The sequence below is a fragment of the Uloborus diversus genome, chromosome 1, assembly GCF_026930045.1.
Source record: "Uloborus diversus isolate 005 chromosome 1, Udiv.v.3.1, whole genome shotgun sequence".
Lineage (NCBI taxonomy): Eukaryota > Metazoa > Arthropoda > Arachnida > Araneae > Uloboridae > Uloborus > Uloborus diversus.
The window spans coordinates 246622953-246648061 of record NC_072731.1 but is presented as its reverse complement, the minus strand read 5'-3'; the positions used below and the strand labels follow the sequence as shown (position 1 = coordinate 246648061).

The window sequence follows — 25109 nt, the reverse complement described above, 5'->3', positions numbered from 1 at the left end:
CAGGTCTATAATTCCCTGCTTTATCTTTAGACCCTTTCTGGAAGAGTGGCCTAACATTAGCCAGCTTCCAGTCCTTTGGCACTGTCCCCGAGTTATAAGAAGCATTGAAAATATTTAAAATAACATCCACTAATTCCTCTGCACATTCAACTAAAATTTTTGGATAAATATTATCTGGTCCTGGAGCCTTAGCCTCTTTAATTGTTTTCAAATGAAGTAAAACGTCATCCCTGGAAAATACAAAATCCTCTAGCTGTATAATAGCATGTGTCTTCTTAGTGTCAACTGTTGAGATGCAGTTATCGTTAAACACACTGGAAAAAAAGTTATTAAGAACATTTGCAATACCCCTATCATTTTGAATTGAATTTCCATGCTCATTGCTCATCAACCAATGGCTCAATTTGACTACTTCAAGCTTTCCCAGAATTAGTGTAAGCAAAACACCTTTTAGGATTTCTGTCAGTATTATCTGCTAGCCTTTGCTCCAATTCCCTTTTCTGAATCTGTACCAAATACTTAAAACTACGTCTTGCCTTACAGTACTGGAGCCTTTCAGCACTCTGATCAGTTTCTTTAAACTGACGAAAAGCAGCTTGCTTATAGTTTAGAGCTTCTTTTATCTCCCTGGAGAACCACATGGGCCAATATTTACTACTAACTCCTTTTCTCCTAAATGGAACATAATCCCCAACCGTTTTTGCTAGTTTTTCCTTATATTCCTTCCACTGCAGATCTACGTTGCTATTTTCCAATCCTGACGAAAATACCTCTTTTAAGCTCTGCCTAAGTGCGACAAAATCAGTGTTTCTGAAATTGGGCACAAACCTAAAATTATCATCTTTGCACACTTCAAATTTAACCCGGAACCTAATGCTGTTATGATCACTATCTCCAATATGCTCCCCTACATTCAACCCCTGAACAAAACTACCTATGTCACAAAAAACTAGATCCAAAATCGCCTCCTCTCGAGTTCCCTGAGTTACAACTTGATCTAAGAAACAGTCACCAATTACTTTTAAAAATTCCTCTTCTTTGCCATTACCAGGGTAAAAATTATTCCAATCAATACCCAGAAAATTGAAATCCCCCATTATGATAACGGATCCCTTACTGGACATGTTACTAATAATACGATACATCTGTTCATCTTATCCCTGACTCAAATTAGGTGGTCTATAAATGTTTCCAAATTGCAATGTTTTGCCCTTATTGCTCATCAACTTCAGCCAAACCATATCAATATCAGGAGGTTTATCATTTATGACCAACTCATCAGTGGACTAAAAAACATTCTAAAAATATGTATGTGTTGTTTAAATAAGAAAAATTTTAAAAACATTTTTAAGGTCTTGTGATAAATTATTTCATGCTTGAAGTATGTTGTATTTTACTTATTCAGGTGTTGGTGTATTGATCGAACTCTTGCACAAGCTCGAAAGTATGTTGCGGACTCAATGGGTCAGCGCTATGCTGATCCAGTCATTTTGAATATGGATTCTATGTGGGGTGAAAGTAATCCTAAATGTCCTCTAATTTGTCTTCTCACTATGGGCTCAGATCCCACCCAGCAAATTGAATCATTAGCAAAGCAAAAAGGACTGACATTTGGTGCAATTTCAATGGGACAAGGACAAGAGGTTCATGCAAGAAAATTAATGAATCAAAATATTGAAGATGTATGTGCTTTTTTTTTCCTGTGCTCCTATTTGATTCCCAAATCAGAGTTTTCTGATTTGGGAGAGGAAACATGTGTGGCAGTGAGAAGCAAAGGGATGTACGTGGACAATTTCAAGTTTTGAGTAAAACGCATATAAAGATTACGTTCTAGGTAGGCTTTCATTAATTTTTTTTTCTAAATCATGCTGTACAGCAGCACCTACCAGGGCTACTAGTACTATCTCTTGCCACAAGACAGAGGAGGGGTTCACCTACCATGTGCACTGGTTGTCTCCAAATTTTTAATTTTGCCACTTGCATCCCTTTGCTTCTCACTACCTCAAATATAGCATTTCAAAAAGGATAATATGCCAAAGAAATTAAACATTGCTAAAATGTTTGCAGTACTCTAATATTCAGTAAGTTACACCCTATAGCCAGGGCTAAAGCAGAAATACATAAAAAACATACAATAGCTACCTATATTAGCTACCAGTTTGTATGGCACTCTTGGCTTCCTTAAGAGGTTTTCCATCTCCAGCTCAGTTAATCCTATGCCAGGCTGATGAGTGCTAATAAGCACGAAACTGCAGTCCTCGGCTGGAATCGACTGAGCTGGTCGTGTGTTTTTTCAAGTACTCTAATAGCTGAACAGAAAAAGACATTTGCTTTCATTGCCTCATAATGTGTCAGGTGGTCCATCAATTAAAAATTCTAATAGGATAATCAGTTTCTTTAAAAAGGGTAACTACACTTTCTTGAAGGAATAAAAATGTTTATATTTCTATTTAGAATCTATTTTCATGTTAAAATTTTAATGCATGAACTAAAAGTATTTTTTTCCCTTCTTTTTGTTCAAGCTAGTAATAGAGAAAGAAACAATTTGATAGTTGATTATTGAATTTACTATCCACAGCAAGTTTATGAAATATGTGTTTACAAGTTTCATAATTTATTTAAAATTAGAGAAGTATTTCATGGCTTTCAGCACAGCCTCACAAAGTAATGTCTTCATAAGAGTGGCAAAAATTTCTTTTACATGTTTTCATTATGAGGGACATTTTCAAGCTATTATTTTATGCTAGCATTTAAGCTATCATTATTCTAGCTGCATATCTTGAGTAAAACCAGACGCCATGCATATTAGTGCACATGTCTAACATTCAATATCCATTATCTCAAATGTTTCTAAACTATTTTTTATATAACTAATTGTCAGTTTGATTTCTATTCTTACATGAAAATAAGTAGTCTTCTACTTTCTTATCAGTTATCAGATCAAAACACGCATTTTCCCTTTTTCTAAAATATGTCGTTTTTCTTTCTTTCGTAGGGTGGATGGATGCTTTTACAAAACTGCCATTTAGGGTTAGAATTTATGGATGAGCTTCTAGACAAACTTATTGCGGTTGAAAATATTCATGAAACATTTAGATGTTGGATTACAACAGAGGTCCATGATAAATTTCCTATTTCATTGCTTCAAGCTTCCATTAAATACACTAATGAACCACCTCAAGGCATGAGAGCTGGCCTAAAGAGAACTTATTCCACAGTCACTCAAAAACAGTTGGAAGCTATTACTTACCCTCAGTGGCAACCTATGTTATATGCTGTTTCTTTTATGCACAGTGTTGTTCAGGTATGAATTTTGTAAATACAAGAGTGGAATATTCTGTCAGTATAACTTACATATTTCAACTATATTGAAAATTCATTGTATTTCAAGTGATTTGACCATTAATCAGGTGATGACTGAGAAGTACCTCTTCAATACTAAGGGTTAACTTTCAAGAGCTATATATGAAGGACATAACCAAAGAGAAATTTGAGTTGTAAAAACCCTTTTTAAAATTTAATATTAAGCTTTCATTTTTGTTTGAAAGCAAGATATCCTAGATTTCCTTTTTAGCACAAAGTAAAAGTAGTAATGCATTCACTATAAATTGCAATATACCTTTCCCTTTTAATAACCAGTACATCAATCCGTTAATAATCTTTAACTAGGGTTTTAATAACCATTAACTATCAGGGTTTGTATGCTCCTTACAAACTCCTTATAAACTACTGCTTTTTAAGAAATGAAAATAAGGGCCCTTAAAACTCCTGAATTTTGCTATTATCTCCTTACAAACTTCTTATTTCTTTTTTTACATGGCCTCAAAGATATTCTTCTACCGCCAATTCAATACGAGTGAATACTTTATACCGAATTTTACCAAAATTCCAGTATTTTTTTGTCTGTTAATACCAGAAATCCGATTTTTTTCGTTAGACTATTTTCTTCCCCACAACCGAATTTTTTTTTCCTTGCTCTAAATTTCTGATGATTATGTCAATAATTATTAGTAATATATATCTTGTAGGCTTTTCTAGTACCATTCTAAAATTTTTTTGCTTTAATAAATTCTTTTATTTGCCATTTTTAAACTCTTAAACCTTTCATTTTGATTAAAGCAATCTCTTTGCATCCGATATGAGAATTGTATTGGTCTGATTTTTGATGCTTATTATGCTTTTTTAGAGGGCAAATAAATGATTTTTTTTTAAATTCCTGTAAGAATCAAAGCTTAACTTGTTAAACGAAATTCTTTGACCTTTATGAGAGTGAAAAAGTTAAAATCTAAATCGCTGGTTTAATTTGACTTTTGCTTCAATCATGTCGATTGTTATTAATAATACATTAATTATAGAGCTCTAAAATAATTTACCTAAATAAATTCTTTTATGTGCCGTTCTTTTTACTTTTAACACGTTCACTTTAAAAATCGCAATCTCTGTGCATCCGTCATAGGAATAAGATTTTTTCAATTATGACACTTGTTAGGCCTTGTGAAGAGGTAAAGAAATTAAGTTATATTTTTATTAAAATAATTAAATTAAAAAGTTTTTAACAAAATTCATGCCCTTTAAGAGTGACGAATGTCAAAAAGCTAAGTATGGAATCACTGACTGAAATTAATTTTTTTCCCAACATTTCAAGGGTTTCAATTCCTATGTAATATATGTAGTTGGCAGGGTTTGTATTTTTTTATTAAAAAAATTAAACTTCTTTATACTTTTAAATCAGTTTTTTTATTTATATCAAAAATTAGCGGATATTAATTAACATTTATAAATTAACATTTTATGCAATAGATGAAAGAGCAACTTAATAGCTAAACAGTAGTACCACTATTTCCTAGAATTATAATTTTCACAATTTTTAGAGGAAAAATTCTTAAAATTTTGCAATTTCTATGTTTATCAGCTTATAGTCACAAAGGTTTTGAAATGGTCTACGAAGTTTTGATCCACTTTGAAGCTTAATATAATTTGCACAATTTTACAAAACGATCCTTAATATTTAAATTGAATTTTCTGTATCTCAATCTCATATGATGTTTTTTAAAATATGCCCAAAATCAAACACAAGCTTTGCCGAAAAGTGTTGTTGTGTTTGAAGTTTGTCATTTTGTATCCTGTAAATATTTCAGTTATTTTGATAGTTGGAAGTTATTTTGACCTCTACTACAACTTTCAGTCGGCTTATTGTAGTTCTTTTAATTTGTGTTTTAAAGTCTTTTTTTTTTTAGGAAATTGCTAGTACGTGTTTTGTTTTTGAGAAAATACTAATTACCAATCAATTTCACTTATTTTTTATTCAATTTCAAAACATATATGTTTCAATGGTCCCCCCCCCCCCCAAATTTGAATTTGATTCCTAGTTGACTCAGGTCTAAGAAGCAGTAAATGCATATTTTACTATAGATTTAGTTTGTTTTGTGCATTCAATGTATTGTATGAAAGCAAAATAAATAATAAAAGAGTTGAGCATAATATTTCTGAAATGCGTTTTAAAACATGCACCTTTAATCGAGACATTAGTCCTTAAAAAGTAAAATGAACTCCTGCAAAACTCCTTAAAAACTCCTTACTTTTAATTTTCAAAGTTCAGTATGAACCCTGACTATGTACATTGTCTGTGAGATTTTTTCATGTTCTGAATCCCTATTGCTAAACATTGCTAATCTTCCAAAGCGCTGAAAATATTATTACAAGCTCATACAATAAAGAATAGCTGTCCCTCCCACACCTATATTTCAGTCTGTTGCAGTCATAGCCAGATTTGGAAGTGTGGAGGCCCCAGGGCAACGAAGGAGTGGAAGCCCCTAATCAGGGTTCGAAAATATCCAATACTTTGATATATATCCGAATATTTTGATATATATGTATATATCCGATATTTTTGGCCCGTGAAAGTTAGGATATTTTGTAAAAATTTTATTGTGGGGGCCCCTTTGTTGTGGGCATTAGCCCCGCCTGTCCTCCCTTAAATGTGGCCCTGGTTGCAGTTCAAAAGCTTTCTGAAAGAATCAAAATATATGATCTTATGAAATATTGCCATCCTTGGTTTGAGTAAAGAGAATTTTACTCCCTACTACGAAAAAAATATTATCTCACAAAAATTGTTGTTTAAGTTATTTGAGCATTAGCAAATTTTCCATATTGCTACAAAGCGTTTGTATTGCTCTTATTGGCTATATACATTGAAAGTTGACTTTGAAGCAATAAAATAATTTTGGTCATAACATTGGTTTTTGCATATGTTCCACATTTATTGTTGTTTCATCATGAAAATTAAATCAATGATAAGTATTTTCAAAGTTAATTTCAATCAGTGATGATAGTAAAGATTTTTTCTTGAAGTATGCCTCAATAACTCTTTCTGTCATATAAATGTCTTGTTATTAAAAAATACATTACTTTGTTTGGCACTCTTGGCTTCCTTAAGAGGTTTTCCACGTCCAGCTCAGGCACTTCCTATTTCGGGCTGATGAGTGCTAATGAGCACAAAACTGCAGTCCTCGGATGGAAATGACTGAGCTGGCGGTGTATTTCATGCATTTCTGCCTTAGCCCTGGTTATAGGGCGGTATCTTACTGAAAATACATTACTTTATTGTGCAATGTGTAGGAAAGAAGAAAATTCGGACCTCTTGGATGGAATATACCCTATGAATTCAATACTGCTGATTGGGGTGCCAGTGTACAGTTTATCCAAAATCATTTAGATGACATGAATCCTAAAGTTGTGAGTATCATTTATTGGGGAGGTAGGACAATTTTTGCCAAGTTTTCTAAAATGTAATTTTATTGTCATTCATTAGTAATTTATTTTATAATTTATTTTACCTAAATCTCAAGTTTCTTGGCGATTTGTGAGTGCAAAGTATTTTAAAATGCTTTATAGGGAAAAAGTAGTATCTGCATATTTTGCTAAGGATATTTCAACGACCAATACTAAACCTATTAAGTGATAACTGTGACAGTTATCCCTTTTTTCCTTAGTAATTTTTATAGATATGACTTTTATACCTTAGTAACGCAGCATTTAATAATTTAGCAGTTTACTGCAACCGAGTACTAAAATTTAGTTTACCAGTTAGTTGAATAGTTGATATAGGTTGATAATAATAGCTGATACTACCTTGCATGAAGTTTGTTGCAAATATTCAACTTATTCCTTTTAAATGTTTATTTACAATGCAAATTCTTAAAAATGAAAGCATTTCATTCTACCGCCAATTATAGTTCTGTCTAATTATTGTCTGCTCTCAAAATTATCTTCACGCTCAGTAAATGAATCGAGAATATAAAATATTATTGCCTAATGTAAATGATCATTTAAAATTCAACTTATTTTATTTATCCATGTTTGTTTTAAAATTATTAAGTATCCTCTGCTGTTAAAACTAACCAACAGGCTCTGTTAACAAAAATAAATAGCAGAAAATGACTAAAGTTTATGCAGTTCTAAATATCTGAAATTTTGAAGATGTTATTTGTTTTTCAGAAGGTCTGTTAAATTTGTATTTACAAAATAAAATGGCTAAATGTCAGCAACAGTCCAAAGAAGGAAGATGTTATCAGTATCATTTAATAATACATGAAGCGAGTTTTACGAAGCCATTTTTGTCTTATCTGTGCAGATAATTCTAAACATGACTAGTAATAGTGACATATGGTGAAATTAACCCAGTATATGAAAACATTGAAGAGAGAATTTGTCTTAACTACATTCATTAATTTCAAATAAAGACTTTTACAAAAACACGCACTTGCGTTGATCAGTTATATCAATCATTTACGCAACGACTATTGGGAGTTGAACATGATAAGTCGCAAATCAAAAAAGCAACTTGTAAAACTTTAAACATGAATTTCTCATTTTGAGCTCCACTGCAGATATGATTTTTGTGCTTAGTGCAGCAGTATCTCAAAGTATCTTTCTTTTGTAGTTATTTAGAAATGTAGAAAAGAGATACTTTTTGATTTCTTTAGATGCTTTTTGATACATACCTTGAGAGTTTATGCTTTTTTTATTTTTCAGGGGATCTCTTGGCATACAGTTCGTTACATGCTTGGAGAAGTTCAGTATGGTGGCCGAGTGACTGATGACTATGATAAAAGACTTCTAAATACATTTGCTGAGGTACTTTTAATTGTACTGAATGAACTTAAACTGAAACTCAATTTTAAATTTCTGCAGTAAATGTATCATTTGCAGTGAAATTTATAGTTTCTTTGATAAGTTTTATGCTTTTTTTTAAAGTATTTTCAAAATATGTTATTTTTTATATCATTTGCTTTTATTTGTTCTGAACATATTTTTTTTATTATCTAGGAATGGTTTGGAGAGAATATGTTTCAGGAAACATTCGAATTTTATGAAGGGTATAAAATTCCAAAGTGTCCTACCGTGGAACTGTACTTGGAATACATTAATAACTTACCTGGAACTGATACACCTCAAGTTTTTGGACTGCACCCAAATGCTGATATTACGTATGTTTTACTCATAGTTCAAAAATTACACTAATACTTTAATATTTGAGGTTTTAGCATTCATTACTTTTAATTATTTCTGAACGTACAAAATCTGCATGATCATTTATAACTTTAGTGTGGGGGAGGGAGGGGGTCAATACTATTCAAAAAAAAAAGAGGTAAGGTAACACCCCCAGTAATTGGCAGGTCACCAGTGATTGGCACTTCTAACAAAAATGTCCTAAAATAAGATTTGTATCTAATCTTTTAAAAGTAGAAGGCTATATACCAACTGAGTGTACATTTACTTTAAAGATTATAACTTCAATTCATGTTACTAAATGGTAGCAGTGCATAAGAAAGAGAAAAAAATGTGGCTATTGTCAAATCAGCCATTTTTATTGCAAAAGCTTCTTCTCTGGCTAAAGGGAAGCATGCACAATTAGTATGTAATCTTAAAGTGAAAAATAAAGTGATTTTCCAGTTCTATTAATATGTGCCAATCACTGGATCACAAGGTGTCATACACTGGGGTATCAGGTGCCAATTACTGGTGATTTTGAAAAATTTTTATATATATATTTTTATAGAAATATCTGTTCAAATATTTTTGCTTTTAGTGAACTAAATAGATGCACAGATGTGCATTATTTAATACAAAAATACAAGAGATTTTTTTTTTAAGTAATGAAAACAGAAGTAAGTTTAAGGACAAGCTCTTAAAGTCCAATTACTGGGGTAGTTACCCTATTCCTGCTTTGGTGTTCTGTTATGAGGTATCTTCCCGACTATCCTTCCATTTGACAAGTTGAACCACATTATTGCTGTGGCCGCTAGCTGGAATGCTAAATTTATTTTAAACTAGCCGCCTTTGGCAACCAGCTGGTCCGCCTTTTTAGGCCAGGGTTGCTGCCTTCGGCGGCTGCATAGACAATTTAGTGAAGGTATTAATCAATGTTTTTCTCTATATACGAATATTATCATCTGCCTTTTTACGCCAATGTTGCCGCTTTCGGCGGCTGCTTAAATAAGTTTCGTGGCGGTATCAATCGATCTATATCATTATTAATTTAAATAAAATATTTTCTAGATCTATCTCCAGTTCCGTCATTTGGAATATTTTTAAATGAGGGGGAGGGGAGACACAAACTGCTTGCATTTCATGCAAATTTTGTCGAAAAATAACGAAAAACACTTCCACTTTTACTTGAAAGCATTGTTTTTTCAAAGTCATGGTGTGTGTGGGGGAGGCATTGACACCCCATTGAAGTTCCTTAAATAACGGGCATGTCTCTTTCTTGCTCTCCATCTACTATATCGACCTCTGCATTTGTCTATCTATCTATCTATCTATACGATCTATGCGTATCTACCTCTGACAGTAATTAACAATGTTTTCAAATCGCAGCGGCGCCCCCCCCCCCAACCCCCGTTGTTGTTCTTTAAATAACGGGGTCTGTCTATCTCTCACTGTACATCGACCTGTAGATTTATCTTTCTCTAGATCCATGGAAATTTACCTCTGATAGTAATCTTTTTTCAAAGAAAAAAGTATTAATTCGAGAACAAAATTTAAAAAAAAAAAAACATTTTTTGTACACTCAATGTATATTTATCTACCTATTCAATCCATCTCTAAATTTTCTCATCTATCTCTATTTATTTTGATATAATCTTCAATCTTATTCCCTAAAAAAAGAAAATCATGCAAAAAAAGTGCGCTTACTTATTTATTAAAATGCACAAAAAATTGATGTCTTTGTGGTACCCAGAGTTTGCCAAAGTATAAAAATCATTGTTTTTATTGAAATTCAAAAAAAAAAAAAAATGACTGGGACCAAAACGATCCGATGTGGTCTGTCTGATTAACCGAAATCAAATGTTTAGCAAAACATTCGGGGGGGGGGGGAGAGAAACAAATGAAATACCTGGAAAGAAAAAAAAGCGAATGAATCCTTCGAAAGGAAGAAAAGAAAAAAGCAAGTTACGCACTTCAGTTAGATCACGTGGTTGCGTTATGTCATATTTGCAGCGGTCAGCGAACAGCAGATCTTCGGTGAAGTGATAGCTCATATCTTCGTTCTGCCTTTAAAAAATTGTAAAAAAAAACTTTTGAACATTTTTGAAAACTTTTTTTTTCTGTAGAGGGCGAAATGTTCTGGCTACTACATAGTAAAATTGTAGAAAAGCGGTTGTTATATTTTTCACGGGAAGCGTTTAGAAAAAAATTAAGCCCAGAAAAAAATGCAAAATAAAGGTTTTTTCAAAAATTCATAAAAAATACAAAAATTGCTCTATCTTCAAAATTTTTTTGTTCATCATATTTAAAATTAAATTTCGGACACTATAGTGCAAAAAATATTTGTCTGGCGCGATTGGTTCGGGGTCTGTGAGGTTAAAAGTACTAAAAAGTGCTAAAAATCACATAAAACATTAAATAACTTTTTTTCTAATTAAAATATCAAAAATCAAAGCCCGAGGTGCACAACTTCAGCAAAAACTACACCTGTATACCAAATTTTATCTTTCTAGGCCTTACCGTTTTCCCGGGATGCGCACCACAAACACACACTTTGTTGGCACTCTCAGCTTCAAAGAACTTTCATCTGCCTCCAACTTGGTTTTTAACTATTCTAGACTGATGAGTCTATGACAATGATGAAAATACAGTCTCTGGATGTCACAACAAGGCTGTCAGTATTTTGCATCGAGTCCTATGGGTCTAATTTCAGTGATTAACGCAGTTTTGTTCAGAACCTAAACCTACCAGGGATTTAAATGATGTTCTTTTCTCATTATATTTTAGCTACAATTCTGAAATAATTCTAGAAAACAATTCTTACCTTAGTGTGATGAAGAAACCAAATAGACGTAAATTTACAAATCTATCTGACTGAGGGGAAATGTAAAATTTGATGCTTGAGCTTCACTACTTTCAATGCAACTCTGCTTTATTGAGAGGCTCGCACACAGCTGGAATAGCTGACATCCCTGAAAACTAAAAGATGGCCCATTTCCGCACAAAAAACCAGATGTTTGCCTTTCCATCTCATTGGTGGTCGGTCTGTATCAAGTATTAGCTTAATCCACTGAATCTGAAACCAAAATCACTGTCGTCGACTCAAAACTCAGTGGTAAAATTGAATCTATCCTGGATTAGGAAGTGAAAAGATCAATAAACATGTATGTGTGTATGTGTAATATGTTAACAGTATCAAGATGCATAGTATGACTCGAAATCAAGAGTTCTGGGAAGGGGGAAGATCAACTCACTAATCAATGCACCCTTTAGAACTCAGCTATCTCTTATTGGTGTACCAGTGCTGAAAAACTTATGAATTCACCCCTGATGTACATGCAAACACCAATAAGGACTCGGCTGAAATGTAAATAGAAATTCATAACCAACTTAAATAAAGCACAAATCACCAAAAATTATTGTAACTTACTCTACGTTTGGCTACTTGGAGTGAGAGCAACTGCCCTTTTTCTTTCTGGTGCAATTGCTTTTGCTCCAATATCACCAGATTGGTGGCAATTTGTTTTGCTTCCTCTTTGTATTAAAGTCCTCAAAATCACTTTAAAATTGTGGATGTAATTTCTTCTACTCACTATTCAAATTTTATCGATTTTTTACAAAGTCAAATGAGGCAGTGTGAAGCAAAGGGATGTAAGTGGACATTTTCAAGTTTTGAGTAAAACATGTATAAAGATTACGTTCTAGGTAGGCTTTCATTGAATTTTTTTTCTAAATCATGCTATACAGTAGCACTTACCAGGGCTACTAGTACTATATCTTGCCCCAAGACAGAGGAGGGGTTCACTTACCATATGTACTGGTTATCCCCAAATTTTTAATTTTGCCATTTGTATCCTTTTGCTTCTCACTACCTCAAATATAGCATTTCAAAAAGGATAATTTGCCAAAGAAATTAAACATTGCTAAAATGATTGCAGGACTTTAATAGCTGAGCAGAAAAAGACATTTGAATAACTTCAGATTGAAAGTAATGTTACGAAAAGCATTGCAGAAATAATTTAAACTCTACTCTACTTGTTCAAATGTTCAGAATTTAATAAAATAAAATGACAAAAAAAATCTGAGTAGGAGCAATGTTAATATTTCATTAACAACTTTTTCCTTCTAAAAAGAGTTGATAAATTTTAAAAATTCAGAAAATAATACTAATCAATTATTCTTTCTATATTTTTATCATCAACAATTATTTTTAATTGACGAATATAAAGTGAAAAATATACTACAAATATTCACGCAAATTGCTAAACCTTTTTCCTATTTGAAACTCAAAATGCATTTTCATTTTTTTCTCTAAAAGTTATCAAAGCAATACTACCAAAGAAGTATTGGAAACTATTTTGAATATTCAGCCTAAAGATACAGGGGGAGCTGCAGGTGAAACTCGAGAATCTGTGGTTTATCAAATGGCAAAAGATATGATGTCCAAACTGCCTAAAAATTATATTCCACATGAAGTAAGCTATGTTTCTGTAATTTAAACAACTTTTATTCTTAACATATTGTGACCAGGTTTAAATTCAAATGCAAGTTTCCATGGCAAAATACATGTGAAAATTGTCAGTGAAGACTGAACCTTCAAAATCGATAAGAAGTTCTACAAAAATATAAGAAGAAGGCATGAGGGTTACCAATATCAAAACCCAGTGATTCTGGTTAACAGTCAAAATGACTAACTGAGAGATTTGCAAGAGTTCTCATAACTCATCCAGCATGTGTTATAATAAATAATAATAAAAATATTGCCTAGTTTTTAGAAGGAGTATAGGCAGTTGAAATTTTCAAAAAAACTGCAACCGTTTAGAAATTATAGGTTGTTCTCATAGTGGGAGCTTTGGCGCTTTGAAGGGGGAAAACATCCGCTGCCTCAACTGCGTTTCTATCGCGTTCGGTTTCGTTTCTACTTCTTTTTCCGATCGCGTTTTAAAAGAGCCACGTCTCAAATATTATATTCTTGTTCTTTTATGAAGAGATATAGAAATCCATCATAAAACTGACGTACATAGGTGTATCTGTGCATAATCTATTCCAAAATGGGAGCTATATTTCATTTGCATTACAAGCAAAAAGTGAAGCACTAAAAGTAAACAAACTATAAATAAAAAGATAGAAAACTTACTCACTTTATTGATCATCAACATTTTTTTTGAAAAAATCTGGTACACTATTAATGCAGCATTACATTGCATTTTTTACGCTCAGTTAGAGTGTTCTTTTTACACTATTTACATCGAGATTGTTTTTCCGCGCTTATAATAAAATATTTTACTTCATCAAAACTTACAGTCAAGTTTACTGGTCCGCAAGGCCCTGACTGGAGATTTACGTAATCTTCCTTTGAACTTTTTATTAAAGCTGTAGTTATATCCCTTAAAAATGTTAGTTGTGTCATTTCCCCCTGGAACTCTTTGTGCATTCTCCAGTCTGCTACTACAGCCATATTTCGTGTGTTCATAAACAAAAGGCCACCACCATCTTTTTCTTTTGATACGAGGCCTGTACGTACTCAGATATTGATCTAAGAGATCATACCACCCATATTTTTATTATATGAGGAAATTAAATGCGGTTGAGGAAAATCCATTCTCTTTTTCCTTCATAACACCATCTTTTGACAATTACTAAGGGAGCTTCTGTCTCAAAATTCGAAGCTAAATATACCATTTTGATATCCTTCCATTTTACACACTGATGTTCTCACAGTTTGAATGGATTCGAAACACCCTCTTTCATTTGTTACTAATAACGTACTTTTACTGAATATGCAGTCTTTTAGTATATTTTCTCTTATCAGTCGAACTATCTTGAGAATAGTGGAAACATTAACAAAACATAGTTCCAAGAATCCTTTTTCGAAAGACCCGAAAAAGATACACGTGCTTCGTGACGTAGGTTGCCCCTTTCTGCCTAGCAGCATTCCTTTCTTCATTGTAAACCCTTGCACATAAAAGAGGAAGAATGCTACCAGTCCCCGCCAAAGCTCCCGCTCCGGGAGCAAAAACTTTAAGTGCTTCTAGCATTGCTTTAAACTAATCGTTTCATTCCGGGTTTTTCGTATGTTATTTGTTAGAATATTTGCTTTAAATATGCAGAGCCCTTGAAACAAATTAGGAATCCAATAATTTAGTTTTTTTTTAGTTTTTTACAGTTTTGTAAAAAATGCAAAGTTCCATTTTTTCAAAAAATGTAGAAAAATGTATAAAATTCAAATTTTTTACTGAATTTTTTTTATAATATACTCCGTTTTGTTAAAATTCACATGGAATGTATTTTTTATGAATAACTCCAATTTCATTAGAGAAAAAAAATTTTAAGTAGATGTTCCTGCAATGGGAGCTTTGGCGCTTAATGGGTTAAATGCGGAGTAATAGATACTTCAAAATATCCTGGAGAATTCTACTCTTGCCTCAAAGAGAGGAGAATTTATAAAGAAAATATTTTCTTTTTATTAACTTTGAATAAAATTGTGCACGCTTTGCGATCAGGTAAAAAGTGAATTGAGAAATTTATTTTGAATAGCTCACATATCTGACAGTTACTTTTACAATACTTGCAATGCAATGTGATTTATCTAACAAATAAAAAAGGCTATGACAGTTGTCCAAAAATATACCATAGTGCATAAAATTTTATTACATAAACTTCAATCAACAATAAACTCTTTTTATTTGATAAATTGAAGTAAAAATAAGTTCTTAGAAAATTTATGATTTTTTTTTTTCATTATTGGATTTAAGCATACTATTATTTTGGTGACATATTTTTTAAATTTATTGTATAATAAAAATATCATGTCCTAAGTTGAACAAATTTTTGAAAAAGTTGTACAAAGTGAGAATTGTTTCAATATTTTGGCATAACTTTCATTATTTAATTACTGGTTTTAGGTAAAAGAAAGGATCAAAACAATGGGTGACCCAGCGGCTCCTATGAATATCTTTTTAAAACAAGAAATAGATAGAATGCAGCGAGTTATAACGAACGTTAGATCAACATTAACAGATTTAGAGCTAGCTATAGACGGAACAATAGTGATGAATGAGGTATTAAGATTTTTTGTTAAAAACTTTGATACTGATTTATGTGTGAGTTATATAGAAATCCAACTAATATGTAATTTAATGCTAAATCAGATTGAGATATGATCTTGTCTTCTCTTAATTGTTTTGTTTCATAAATACAAATATAAATATGATGACCAGTCACTGACGCTAGACCCAGCTACCCTGGTCCTAGTTTATTTACTAGTCTCCAATGAAGATCAATTGCCCTCTCAAAGCTTTCTACCCCCTTGCTCATTACCGCCTTTTCCAGTAAACTCTTTCAAGTGCCCACAACCCGACTAAAGTAGTAATTTTTCCTAATTTTCAGGTAAGCCTGTGGTTTGAATATCTTAAAGCAATGACACCTCATCCTGCTTTTCCTGCAAAAATTTAACCCATTAACATCTTTCATTTGGATAAATTTAAACAACTGAATCATGTCCCTTCTGACTTGCATTTGCTCCAGGTTATGCATATTAAGCCTTTTAAGTCTGGTATCATAATCTGAATCTGAAAGTCCCCTTGCTAGTCTAGTAGCCATTCTTTGAATCCTTTCCATTAAAGAAATATCTTTCCTGAGTTACGGAGACCAAAACTGATTAGCATACTCCAAATGAGGTCTTACCAAACTTCTATATGAAGGTAGAAGAATCTTAGATTTATTTGAAGTAGATCTGTTGATAAACCCAAGCATTCTATTAACTTTGTTACTTGCAATGCTGCACTGCTGACTAACCTTGAAGTCCTGATTTATTAAGATGCCCAGATCAATAACAGTTTCTGGCTGACTAATGACTGGACACAGTAAATAATAACTTGTGGGCTTGTTTCCATGACTTAAATGTAGCACTTGACATTTCCCTACATTGACTGCCATACTCCACTTACTTGTTCTTCCTTTTCTACAATCTCCACAACTTGAGCAAAATAATTCACGTTTCCAGAAACAATTTCATAAATATCATTCAAAAACAATAAGCAAAATGTTTCTAAAACTGATCCTTGAAGAACCCCACTTAAAACACTTCATTTAGAATGATTTGCCCTTACAACTAATAATAATGCTCTTAAACTTTGCTTTTTTAACTTAGGAAAATTTTATATTAATGGCATCTGTAATGCTTAATATGTGATTACAGCACATGAGGCAGAGTTCATTTTAGAGTGGGGCAGTAGTGCATGACATCCAGCTCCCCTTTAAACAAGGGAGTCCCCAACCTCTTTGCCTCCAAGCTAAATAGAGCAGGAGACCGTTAGCATCAGACCTACGTCATAGTATAAAGACCCAAAAGTTTTGTGCGTAAGCTCATCATAGCAGGTAAGAAAGTTTCGTTATTTAAACTGAGTCGCGCTGGCTTTGGCAGGAAAAAGGTAGCAAAAGGTGCTGCATCAAAAATTGAGTCATTCCATGTCAAGTGACCTCGTTGTCTTCACCGGACCAATTTGAAAGAAATTTTGTAGAGGTGCAGATGTGCCTTTGAAACTCACCTGTACAAATTTTCAGCTTCCAAGTCTCAAATCCTGAGGATCTAGGATCAATAAAAAAAGAGCTCCAAAATGGCAGATCAGCTTTGTGACACAAATTGCCATGTTTTGCACAGTTGAAGCCCACCCCCCTTTTTTAGGGTATCCTAGATCCTTGTGGATTGTCTCCAGGACAGGCCCGAATCTGCATATTCACAGACTCTGCAGTGCAGGGGGAGGGGGCACGTTCTTAAGGGGACCAACGGCCCAAGAAATTAAGAAAAAATAAAAACAAGTACTAAGACTTATATTAACATTGCAAATATAAACAGCTGTCCTCTGGAGAGGGGTCCCACAGATTTTGTTGCAGGGGGGCCCAAAATTTATAGATCTGTCCCTGTTCTAGGAAGCTATATAGGTATAGGCATGTCTGCACCTCTCTTAAATGTCCTCCAAATCCAAGATGGTTGGATGGGAACCACCAGGTCACATGACATGGAATTAATCGTTGATGTTTGGTTTTTGCAGCAATTTTACGCACATTTGCTACCTGTTTTCTGCCAAAGCCAGCACCACTCAGCTTAAATAATAACAAATCTTTCTTACCTGCTGTTATGTCCTTACCCAAAAAAATTTTGGACCTTTATACTATGACGTAGGTCTGGCACTCATAACCTCTTGAACTAAAATCTATTGCGATCCATCATTTCTCTCTCTCTCCATTTTTGCCATGAAACAATTGTATAATAATACTATGCTCCAAAGAGAGCATGCTCTGCATGACAGTATTATGATATTGATAGTGATTGAATATCGATTTTTGAAGAATGTTTTCACAAATATAAGCTACTAGTTGCACCCACACGGCTTTGCCCATAGTAGAAAATTAAAAGATCTTTTAGTTCGCCTGCATATTTACAAATAATGTATGGTGAATTTCTCTCATGTTACGGTTCCACGTCATGATAATTTCACTATGTACTCGTCCATCTTATGATAATTTTGCTCTGGCAAATATTCTTAAAATTGGAATAAAAAAAAGAACAAAATCGAATTTTTGAAAAATCCCTTTGAGCTACACATTTCTATGCTACAAACTAATTTTGTGCCACATTTCGCGAAAATTGGCCAAACGGTCTAGGCGCTATGTGCGTCACAGAGATCCGGACAGAGAGAGATCCAGATAGAGGGACTTTCAGCTTTATTATTAGTAAAGCCAAAACTTTTTTTTTTAAATTTTACTCTTAATTGTCAACAATAATCACCAACAAGGTGTAAAATAAGGGTGATCACATAATGTTATAGATCAGTGACTATTTTGATGTGTTGAATCAAGTTTAGCAACATAATAATGCACAAATTACATCTGAATTTGTATATGTATATTTTGAAGTTACAAAGGAGCTTTTATTTCTTCAGTACATGGAAATGGAGCTATTATGAAACAAAGATCTGTTGATTCTTAGTATTGCTATACTATGCGCGCAAAAGAAGTTACTTTTTCCTTGTAATTATTGCAGCATGTATGTGCAATTTTCATTGCTATTAATGCTTTATTACAGTTTCTTGTCTTAGCAAAAGTAATAATTTATTTACAACTTGTTTTGAGACGTTACCCCCTTTTTTTTTAAGTGTATTTATTTATTGTTTATTATTTTAAATTTAAAATTGATTTTCTAAATGTACCTCCTCTTTTTTTAGATGCTTAGAGATGCCTTGGATAGCATTTATGATGCTCGTATTCCTCACTCTTGGGGCAAAGTTTCATGGGATTCTAGTTCCCTAGGGTTCTGGTTTACAGAGCTCTTGGAAAGAAATACTCAGTTTTCTAATTGGATATTCAAAGGTAGACCTTCCTCATTCTGGATGACAGGTTTCTTCAATCCTCAAGGTACTTTATTTCGTTTAATTTATTTTTAATTTTATAAAGTGAAAACTTCTTTAGGTGCATTCAGCAATTTTTGACAGGGCAAAAAACTTTGGTTTCTCATCACCGACATACTATTGTTTCATTGCCAAGAATAAAAATGAATGATAGTGCTTTAGACTCCTGATTATCCAGACTAATATGGCGGATTGGCAGTCCGGATAACAAAAAATCTGGATAGGACAGAGTTCCATCTTCCAACTCCATCCCCTATTTAATTTAAAACACGTGTAATTACATATTTTAGATAAATAACTAAATAACAAAAGCGGAAGAAGAACTTACTGTTTTATTTAATAGATAGATATTCAGTTTCCATTTTGAGAAAAAATCCTCGATGGAGGATTGTTTTTGCTTTTTAGCCCTTGTACAAAAAGCAATATCTCTCCACTTACGCAAGCAGATTACATCAGCAGGAGTCGCTTCCCCTTCTGACTTATATACTGAAGAGCTGCCTCAATCATTTTAAATCGTTCTGAGTGGAATGAGATTTTCTGTGATATCCTCCTCCTCTTCTTCTAGTGTTTCTTCTTGCACAACCATTTGTATGATGTCATTGTGTGTCATTTCATGAACTTTGTCACTTTTCATCCATTCTGTGACATCCTCTTCACTGACACAGTCGCATCCTGGTATTTTTTCAAGCAATGAAACGAGCTTTTGGCTTTCTTCCTTTAATTCAAATTTGGCTTCATTAAGTTTATCCCTCTTGTCTAACAAATTGTTCCAAAATTTTAGAAGTGATGAGCTTGGAACTTCAGTCCATGTTTCAGCCACCCATTTTATAACATCTAGCATCTCAATTTTCTTCAAAGTTGTTAAGTAATCTTCATCCATAGCAATTGCTGATATCAACAATTTTAGAAATTGCCGGCGATACCTTCTCTTTAGCATTTGAAACACACCCTGATCCATTTGTTGGCAAAGAGCTGTTACATTATTGGGTGTGTTATTGGGGGATCAGAATGCACGGAGGTTGCGGGCAGGGGGTAGAAAAAGAAAAACATTTTAGTATTCTTTATTTTTTCCCATGCACTTCCATGACCAGTTTACAAATGACCAATTTCAAACATTCTTAACTAGGCCGGATAGTAGTGAGTCCGGATAGTCATGAGCCGGATAATCGGGAGTCTACTGTAATTATATATAAAATTAACAAATCGTTGTTGCCTTAAATATTTATACTTTAATGAAATTCAGAAAATATGCCTAAAAGTGCTTTTAAAATTTGAACTGTTTAAAAATTTAAAACTATCAAAGTAACAACAAGAAAAAAATGCATTTTATTCAAAAGACTGGTTTGATGCATTAAAATTTTTTTTCCCTTCGTTGTATTCTGACCAAAAAGATAAGATGGGAGGAGGGCAAAATCTTCAGTTGTCCGCAGGTTCTAAAAACATTAGCTAAGCCTCTGTAAAATAATGCCGACTTTTAAACTCTTATTTTTGAACTGAAATTAATTTTAGAGGCTCCTTTTAAAATGTCTACATTATTTCTTAAAGAATTTATTCTCCTGGGAAAAATTCCACCACCCATGGGTCCTTGTAGCAGAACTTGTTGCTATTTAAACAAAAAATTGCACCAACAATTCATACTGGTATGAAATTTGTGTGTAATGAAATTTTTATATTCATTCATTTTTTTATTTACATTTATTTAAATACTAGAAAATCACCTGTCGTGGTATGACGGGTGAAAATTGCTTCTATATTTGAATGAAGCAATTGCTTGTTTGGTGATATTTTGACTGTTGAAATTTTAATCCTAACTCCAGTAGTTTAACCCTAAGCTCCAGTAGGAAGCATTAGCTGTTGATCACTTTTTCGTTTCTTCATTCCCCTGAAATGATAGTTTTACCAGTAAAACAGTAAAGTTACTGAATCCAGTTCAGCCTTGTCAAACTAAAGCATTTCCCTGCATGTCAAACATTACTAAAAAATATTATCAAATTATCATGCTGCGGCACCAGTTTCATTATTGGTGATGTCAGGAGCATTACTCGATCAGTGAATTCGCAATTATATACTGTCTGACCACGGATTGTATGGAACAAAAAACATCCGTTTTACAGCCGGAAATGGACAAATCTATTATTTTTAGCGATGTCAGCTTTTTTCAGAAGCAGAGTCTCATTCAAAGGAGCGGAATACGCGCATAAAAATTTTACCTTTTCTTCTCATTCAGATAGATTCGTCCCATCTAAATGTTTGAAAATTCCATACAATCCGTGGTTGGACAGTATATGAGGATTGTTATAATAGTGCTATAAAATATTAATTATTTGTAATGTATTTAACTATTAGAATTTTATTTATGAAAAACATTGTTGATGTGACACAAATATTTAATTGGTTTGGAAATATTTACATAGGTTTTCTCACTGCAATGAGGCAGGAAGTTAGCCGAGCTCATAAAGGTTGGGCTTTAGATACTGTTACTTTGCACAATGATGTAACACAATTTTTTCGAGAAACTGTAAAAGATGCACCAAAAGTGAGTATGATAGAAGTTTGGTAAGACCCCATTTGGAGTATGCTGTTCAGTTTTGGTCTCCTGATCTTAAGAAAGACATTAATGTATTGGAAAGGGTTCAAAGGCGGGCTACAAGGCTAATAAGTGGACTTTCCCACTTAGATTATGATTCCAGGCTTAGAAGGCTAAAAATGTACAGTCTTGAGCAAAGAAGAGACCGAGGGGACATGATTCAGCTGTTTAAATTCATTAAAATGAAAGATGTTAGGGGGCTGAAGTTTAGCACTGAAAACAGGACAAGGGGTCATTGTTTTAAGCTATTTAATTCTCAGGCTAACATGGATGTTAGGAAAAACTACTACTTTAGCAGGGTAGTGGAACCTTGGAACAGCTTACCGGAAGAGGTGGTAATGAGCAAGGGAGTAGATAGTTTTAAGGGGGCCACTGATCTTCATTGGGGATTGTAAATTGACTAGGAACCAGTCTAGCTGGGCCCAGAGCCTGTTGCTGGTCGTCACTTTTGTATTTGTATGATTCACAACCAACCAAGCGATTTATACCAAACAGAACTACCCCAGCTCTTATTGAAAATGTATTTTTTAATTAGAGATATTTCTGTTGATCTTGAATAAATTTGCTTGCTAAAATACCATGCTGAACTTATGTGTAACAGAAATAGCTGAATTATACTACAATGAATACATTTGGAAGGTTATGTATATATAAATACATATATAAAAGATATTAAAAGTATACAAGTAATTAAAATGATTTGCTAATGTAGTATTAATAGTTAATCATGAGCCACAATTTCTTAGATTCATGGCCTTATTTCTCAAAATACTCTATCTATACTATTTAAATCTTTTAACAGTGTGTGCGTCTATCTGCAGCTTTGTGTTCTTGAAAATCACTGTGAGGCGAGAGTCAAGTTGTACCGATTGATTTGAAATTTTCCAAAAAAAAACAAGACCAATCTTATAATTTTAAGACTTCAATTAGCAGAGATATTAATTAAAATGTCAATCAACATTACATTACTTAGGAATTTTTATTTCTTTCCTGATGATATTTTGTGTACGGGTTAGCAAATAAAATTCTAATAATTATTTTAAAAGGAAAGTTTTTTGACTGTTATCCATATCTTAAAAAAACTTTTTTGTCTAGATTTTTTTTTTAATTTACATCATTTCTCCTTTATTCTGACACATAAGTCCTAAAACTACATCTTAAAGCACATTTTTCATTTAGAATTTAATTGTAAATTAGTTTGGTTTTCTTTTATTCTAAGCAATTATTAGGATTTCTTACTGTTGTCATTTTACATATGTGTTAACAAATAACATTTTAAGACTAGAAAGACTGAAATTTTCTGTATACCTAGAAAGACCGAAAGAGCCAGTGTGGCCCCTGCCTATTTTTGGGGTGAACTCTTTATAGTTTTTCTGCCTTTACTCGCCAAAAGGAAGAAGTAGTTCCTCTTTTCTTCTAATGCAGACTGTTGTACATTGATTATCAATTTACTACTTGCAACAGAATGAAAAAAATAACCTAGATATGCTAAAAATGTATATGAACACAGATGGTAAAACAAAGAATAATGCAGACAATAAAGATTTAGAAAAAAAAAAACACTTCCTAAAATAAACATAACTAAAGAAATAACTTTTATATGCTGGAAAGATTTAAGAACGTTGGCTATTAAAAAAAAAGCACACGATAAATCGGTTTAACATTAGAAAAACAGAGGGGCCTGTGTGGCCCTTCGCATAATTGATGAAATGTTTGCCAAAAATATGTTGTACTTGTGTTTTGCAAACCCTGTATTACATGCATTTATTTAATCCGTAATGTGTTGGAAACTGATATCAGAGTATTACTAAAACATCAACTTGACATATCTTTCATTTTTGAGGTAACCAGTGCAAGGTCAGGCAATTCAGATAGTATATACCATAAAAACTTGTGTGTGTCTGGATCTCCTCCAGAGTGGCAATGTCTACTACGTCAATACTGATAACATTGGATACAGGACATCAAGCGGTTGCGATTCTGCCATGCCTCATCTTTCTAAACCTTAAGGGGCCAGGCATCCAATCTTGAGGATGTCCTGACGCACTGAAAAGCAAAAAAATCATCAATTATCACCCGCCACAGGTTCATTGAGCCTCTGCTGTTAGCGAGTGAAACAAGCAGAGAGCAGATCCATATTATACATTGAAAAGTTCAATTATTCAACTTTAAGATGCTAATAGTAATAACTAGATCAATAGGAATCGCTATGCTTGTTTTTCCTTAAAATCTTTGTTTTGCATGATTTGTTGTACCATTATATTTTTCTTCGTTTAATTGTTATGATGTTAGTGTAGAAAATGTACAAAATACCTTTTAGTGAAACATGCTTGCCATACTGAAATAGTTCATTATAAGAATTTAAACTTAATTGCTTGCAAGAGGGAAAAAATCTCATGAACAAACATTACTTTTACAATCTTGATAAAAAAAAAAACGTTGGTAATGTTACCTTAAGAGCACAGAAAGTTCATTCACAAAATTGAAGACCATTTTAGTAGTTATTTAAAATGTTATTGCATCCTGAATGAAAATTTCTGGTTTTTAAAATGTAATGTCAAACAAAATACTTTTTTAATTCCCAATTGTAAAATTTAAATATGCACTGCAATCGTTTTATCAATTTAAGATATTTATTCTGTATCAACATAATGTAACAGCTTTTAACTTGAAGAAAAAGGTTTCCTGACAAAAAAAAAAAAACTGAGAAATTTCTCCTTAAAATTATTTTACTGATTTATTTTTTTCATTAACATGGAATGCATTTCATTCATTTTACATTAATATTAAATTAGTTAACTTTGAGTTTAATTATTTACACCAAGCATTTAGTTTACATCAAACACCTTAGTATTTTTTAGCATCTAGCATCCATTTTCTTTAAAACGTTATCATATACAGTGAAGCACCGTTTATACGTTTTTCTTTTATGCGTTTTTATCATTTATACATTTTTAAAATTGTTCGGTGCAGAGTCCAATCATGTTAACTTTAATCTATTATACGTTTTTTTCATTTATACGCTTTTTCATGCAGTCCCTTGAAAAATGTATAAACGGTGCTTTACTGTAATTAAAATTTCATGTTTAGGAAATGTTGATTTTATTTCCATTTATCTATCAGTTTTACAGCAATTATCAATCAAAATTTTACTCTAAGAGAATTCAAAATCAAAATTTTCTCTCTGCAGACAACATTATTTTTGATTTCCTTTTGAGAGAGTTTTTTTGTATTGACAATGCATGTTTCATGTCTATTCCACAGGAGGGTGTTTATGTTTATGGTCTTTATTTGGATGGTGCTTCATGGGACAAGAAAAACGCTATTCTTGTTGAACCTGCCCCTAAAGTGCTTTTCACTGCCCTGCCTGTTGTACATGTGTATGCAATAGATTCAACTGATCCCAAAGATCCAGCCTTGTACCAATGTCCAGTCTACAAGAAACCCCGACGAACGGATCTTACATACATTACACCACTTTGGTTGAAAACTAATTTACATCCAAATCACTGGATTTTACGCGGTGTTGCCTTACTATGTGATATAAAGTGATATTTCAAAATTTTCTGTTACTTCATTTTTGTTAGTCAAATGTTCCAAAATTCTGGCTAAGGATATTTGTT

General features: G+C 32.9%; 1 protein-coding gene across 1 annotated transcript in view; it reads left to right on the top strand.

Moving 5' to 3' along the window:
• The window catches only part of LOC129219775 (dynein axonemal heavy chain 8-like), a 189951-nt gene extending 164842 nt beyond the window's left edge, over nucleotides 1-25109 (top strand). The window contains exons 75-84 of the mRNA XM_054854077.1: nucleotides 1406-1682; nucleotides 2996-3304; nucleotides 6619-6735; nucleotides 8035-8136; nucleotides 8329-8489; nucleotides 12809-12965; nucleotides 15396-15551; nucleotides 18717-18906; nucleotides 21314-21435; nucleotides 24751-25109. Coding sequence (XP_054710052.1) covers nucleotides 1406-1682; nucleotides 2996-3304; nucleotides 6619-6735; nucleotides 8035-8136; nucleotides 8329-8489; nucleotides 12809-12965; nucleotides 15396-15551; nucleotides 18717-18906; nucleotides 21314-21435; nucleotides 24751-25038 — 1879 coding nt within the window. The 3' untranslated portion in view covers nucleotides 25039-25109. The remainder of the gene's footprint in view (nucleotides 1-1405; nucleotides 1683-2995; nucleotides 3305-6618; nucleotides 6736-8034; nucleotides 8137-8328; nucleotides 8490-12808; nucleotides 12966-15395; nucleotides 15552-18716; nucleotides 18907-21313; nucleotides 21436-24750) is intronic.